This window comes from Sphaeroforma arctica, assembly GCF_001186125.1.
Source record: "Sphaeroforma arctica JP610 unplaced genomic scaffold supercont1.100, whole genome shotgun sequence".
NCBI lineage: Eukaryota > Ichthyosporea > Ichthyophonida > Sphaeroforma > Sphaeroforma arctica.
In genome coordinates this window covers 90,458-94,936 of record NW_014040458.1, presented here as the reverse complement: position 1 = coordinate 94,936, position 4,479 = coordinate 90,458, and the positions used below count along the sequence as shown (strand labels likewise).

The 4,479-nt window shown below is 39.2% G+C and overlaps 1 protein-coding gene across 1 annotated transcript; it reads left to right on the top strand.

The window, feature by feature from the left end:
* The first annotated feature begins 816 nt into the window (after positions 1 to 816).
* SARC_02273 (chorismate synthase) lies at positions 817 to 3,731 on the top strand. The gene is made up of 5 exons (XM_014303978.1): positions 817 to 1,701; positions 2,289 to 2,411; positions 2,515 to 2,624; positions 2,778 to 2,971; positions 3,420 to 3,731. The coding sequence occupies exons 1-5, from the start codon at positions 1,074 to 1,076 to the stop codon at positions 3,562 to 3,564; spliced, it is 1,200 nt and encodes a 399-aa protein (XP_014159453.1). The 5' UTR covers positions 817 to 1,073; the 3' UTR covers positions 3,565 to 3,731.
* Positions 3,732 to 4,479: the final 748 nt, after the last annotated feature.

The window sequence follows — 4,479 nt, the reverse complement described above, 5'->3', positions numbered from 1 at the left end:
GCGCCTCAATTGTCAAAAGAACTATTTGTTATTCTGGTGTTTGAAAATCTGGAAGTGATGTAATTTTTGCTATCCCACGTGTGCTAGGTATATGAAAATAGATATTAATATTAATGTAGAACGGGTACCTAGTATGTATTCGATCGTATTTTTTACACCAGTGAATTTATAGTATCTAAATGATCAAACAAAACACAACCACCTTCTCCATCGATATGACACATTAGTAAAATGGTCATCGTTGGAAGTACTGGTGTGGCAAACCTTCCATCTTCTACACATGTAACCAGGTAAGTCGAACAGGCCAACTGCCGCCCTCACGTGAGAAAGCGTCTTGTTTTGAATTATACGCCTAAGCCAACCGATATCATCACATTGATGTTTTCTGAGATTAGACTGTGCTCAGTGTGCTGAGTGGGATGAGACACACCTGACCTTGTGCCTGACTCACTCCCCCGTGTCGTCTGTCACCTGAACTTTTGATCGAACGGTCAAACCGCGAACGACCAAACTCAAAACTGCGAACCTTTTTTGTTATTTTTCTTTAGAAAAAATATAATACTATTTTTAGAAATAATAGATGGCAGCTATTGGCAGGTGTGCAATTGAATATTCCCAATAATGATTTTTACAATAATACTTCTAAAATACCAAAAAAAATAAAAACATACAAATGTTTATCAGGAGGGGGCGAGGGGCAGGCGGCAGGCCGTGTCGGCAGTCGGACGCGTCCTGATGTCATCAAATAAATATGTGTAAATAAATAAAAGTGATACAAATATCAGAACCGGCCTTGTGATGACTCTGTGAGGCATGAGCCGATATTTCTAACCCTTCTCTCTTGCTGAATATTTACATAGGTATATGCAGTATATATTTGGAACAAACGCTGTCAAGCTAGAATACATACTTACACACATAGACACGCACACACATATATATATATATATATATATATAAATATATATACATATACATACATAATATATATACATATATGCTATACCATATACACACATTTTGTCTTTTGTATACGTTCTAGTTTTGTCATAATATAGCTACATATTAACAACATGTCACATTTCGGTCGCTTTTTCCGTGTGTCCACCTTTGGTGAATCACACTGCAAAGCTGTCGGATGTATAGTAGATGGCGTACCGCCCCAAATGGAATTGAGTGAGGCCGATATCCAGACTCAACTCACACGGAGACGTCCAGGACAGAGTGACCTAACCACGCCCCGAAACGAGGCGGATGCAGTGTCCATTATGTCTGGATGTGAGCGTGGATACACACTAGGTACACCTATTTGCATGATTGTACACAACAACGACCAGCGACCCGGTGATTACAAGGAGATGAGCGATGTACCTAGGCCATCGCACGCAGATTTTACATACCAAGAAAAGTATGGTATTAGAGCAACCAGCGGCGGGGGCCGATCGTCTGCACGGGAAACTATAGGGCGTGTTGCTGCTGCTGGTATAGCCGAGAAATGGCTCAAGTTGATGTACGGTATCGAGATAGTAGCGTATGTAAGCGCTGTAGGACCTATTAAGATGAATGAGAGCGACGAGACTTTCAAGAATATCACGCGCGCTGATGTGGACAAGACGATGCTGAGGTGTCCTGACGCTACTGTTACAGAGGAAATGTCTACGCTAATCCGGAAGTGTGCCGATGAGCACGACTCTGTGGGAGGTAGATCGTACTACTTCGACTGAATGCAATTGTATACGCTTTCTGCTTTAAATTTGTTGGTGTTGCTGTGCATTATATATCGCTCGCCTGCCAACTGATTGTATATATATATATTGGATTCGTGTGTGTGTATACGTATATATGGATTTTATGTTTGTGAAATCCATATATATACATTTATATATATATATATATATATATATATATATATATATATAGATATAGTAATTGTATTGTGTGTACAGTGTAAGCATATGCGAGCGTTTTTGTTTCTATAGAAATAATGCTATACAAAATGATCAGTGCATGTCTAATCATATCTTCTGACTCTAAATAATGTATAAAGCAATGAATGTTTTTGAGTTGGTGCCAGATGTTTCCATAGTATAATCCGTGGTACGTGTATCCCAGTTATGTTCAAGGATTGGAACTTTATGTGATTCTATGCAAATATTCCTCCTCTAGCTAGGACATACTACACATATTTTTTTCCATGACCCTACTCATGATACCACGCGTCAAAAGTCATAGAATATTTTTTTCTGTATATGCACCTAATCAATCAGTCGTTATACTCGTTTGAACAGGTGTGGTGTCCTGTGTCGTCAGGGGTGTGCCGACCGGCTGGGGTGAGCCATGTTTCGATAAGCTTGAAGCTTTGCTCGCGCACGCCATGTTGTCAATCCCAGCAACAAAGGGTTTCGAGATTGGTAAGTGGTTCTATGTACACTTATATGTACACAATGTCATTCACGTCCATCATAAGCACCAATGAACACGATTTGAACCCATATTTTGTAACCAACATTCTAGGGTCTGGATTTGAGGGCGCTAAGCAAAATGGTAGTGTACATAATGATCCCTTCGTCAAATTAGGTAACGGTAAAGTCGGCACTTCGACCAATAACTCAGGAGGTGTGCAGGTATGACATTTTACGACCGTTCGTGTCGATTTCGCTCGCGAGTACTTTCAATATACCGCATCATTATCATGTGCATTTAAAATGAGAATGTTGACCCGACAAATGTAGCGTATATTGGCTCAGAGTTAAACCAATTCCCCACGCGCACCACAGGGCGGTATTTCCAACGGTATGCCCATCAATGTAAGAGTAGCATTCAAGCCTCCGGCCACCATCAGTCGCGAACAAACTACGTGTACATTCGATGGAACGGATTCTAGTCTCGCAGCGAAGGGTAGACACGACCCGTGTGTGGTGCCCAGGGCTGTGCCGATTGTCGAGGCAATGGCAGCTTTGGTTCTGGCAGAGTATGTGTTTATCTGTTCGGAAATGTTGCAATTTGCGTTAATTTTTCAACTGCCGTAGAGCAGAAAAATTGAACCTCGCATACGGATTGTACCTAATTTATTTATATATATATATATATATATATACAAATTTGAGTGCTTTGTTATGTCCCAAAAGGAAATGCAGATTGCTTCTAAACTTTTGACACAGTCAGACACGCAAAAGAGACTCCAGTGTTGTTTACTGCACATATATATTACTACACAAAATCTATAGTAATCCTTGTCTGAGTTGTACTGCAATGTATCACCAACCAGCTGATACTCCATATGTCGACCTACGCGATTTAATTTCACTGTGATCGAACAACCACATTTGCTAATAAAACGGTGTAAATGCCTCGTAAAGCATATATTCCCCTTAATGTATATTTTCTTATATAGTTATATTATTTCCATTACACTTTAGCGTTGCCATGAGTCAACTAGCCAGACATGCGGGCTTGGTTCCGCCAAGTTCACTGCCTACGACCTCAAACGCGGAAGGGCCGGCTGTCGGTCAACACTACTGCAAAAAGCGCAAGATTGAAAACCCTGCTGAGCCAGAACACTGAGAGGGATATTGACTGATACAATGGAAAAGAACACGGAAAGATAGTAGTATCCATAGCCTAATTTTAACAAAGACAGTGGTGTTGGAGTAGAAGACTGCAGACCGACTGAAATCATAAAAAGTACCTGTATGAAACCCGCTCCGCAAAAAAAATTATTTCTCAAACCGTTTTACGCTTTTTTATATAATTATGATTTGTTTACAGTCCTCGGAAATTAACCAAAACCCCAATTCCCCAAATCATAGCCTCCTGAAAATAAGGCAGGTAAAACGTTTTGTTTTAAAACAAATACTGTCTATATTTTATGTCATAGCCGTAAAACAATGGAGTTTGTCTATAAACATACGTGTAATAAATATGACAGTACTAAAAAAAAAGCACTTTATTTGCGTTCCAGTTTCAACGTTATTATAGATCGAATCTGTGATTGTAAATAGTTCTAAAAATAAGTATCCCCCTCGATAGCAACGAGTTTTTTTTTCCTTGACAAAGTCAAAAATTTAATTTCGCCACACCAGAGTTCACAGACAACGTTTGAGCAGCGGCTTTAAATAACCTCTCCCGTATGCACTATAGTTAGATGTTACATACAAGGATCAGCACTTTTATCCACCCAATAGAGAAATTAATCAGTGTGTTAGCCAAGTTGCATATATAGAGCTTCAGCATGGAAAACAATGAAGAATCAGATCTGGGTCTGATCGGTGGCCAGGTTAGTAGAAATTTCGATTCTGTGAGTATGTATATTATGTTTTTAATTTTTCATCAGTAGTCGGTACATATGCCGACCTGTAGTGGACTCCAAACACTGACTTATCAGATGTTATTTTGTAGAGTATATTATAGGTACGCATCTATATCCACAATATGTGTATAATATTATAATAATTATATATATATATATATATATATATA

What these genes read in the sequence shown, in the direction of transcription:
- SARC_02273 (XM_014303978.1), top strand. Translation starts at nt 1,074, where the DNA reads ATGTCACATTTCGGTCGCTTTTTCCGTGTGTCCACCTTTGGTGAATCA. An exon ending in AACAAAGGGTTTCGAGATTG is followed by an intron (nt 2,412 to 2,514) that starts GTAAGTGGTTCT and finishes CCAACATTCTAG; the next exon opens with GGTCTGGATTTGAGGGCGCT. An exon ending in GCAGCTTTGGTTCTGGCAGA is followed by an intron (nt 2,972 to 3,419) that starts GTATGTGTTTAT and finishes ATTACACTTTAG; the next exon opens with CGTTGCCATGAGTCAACTAG.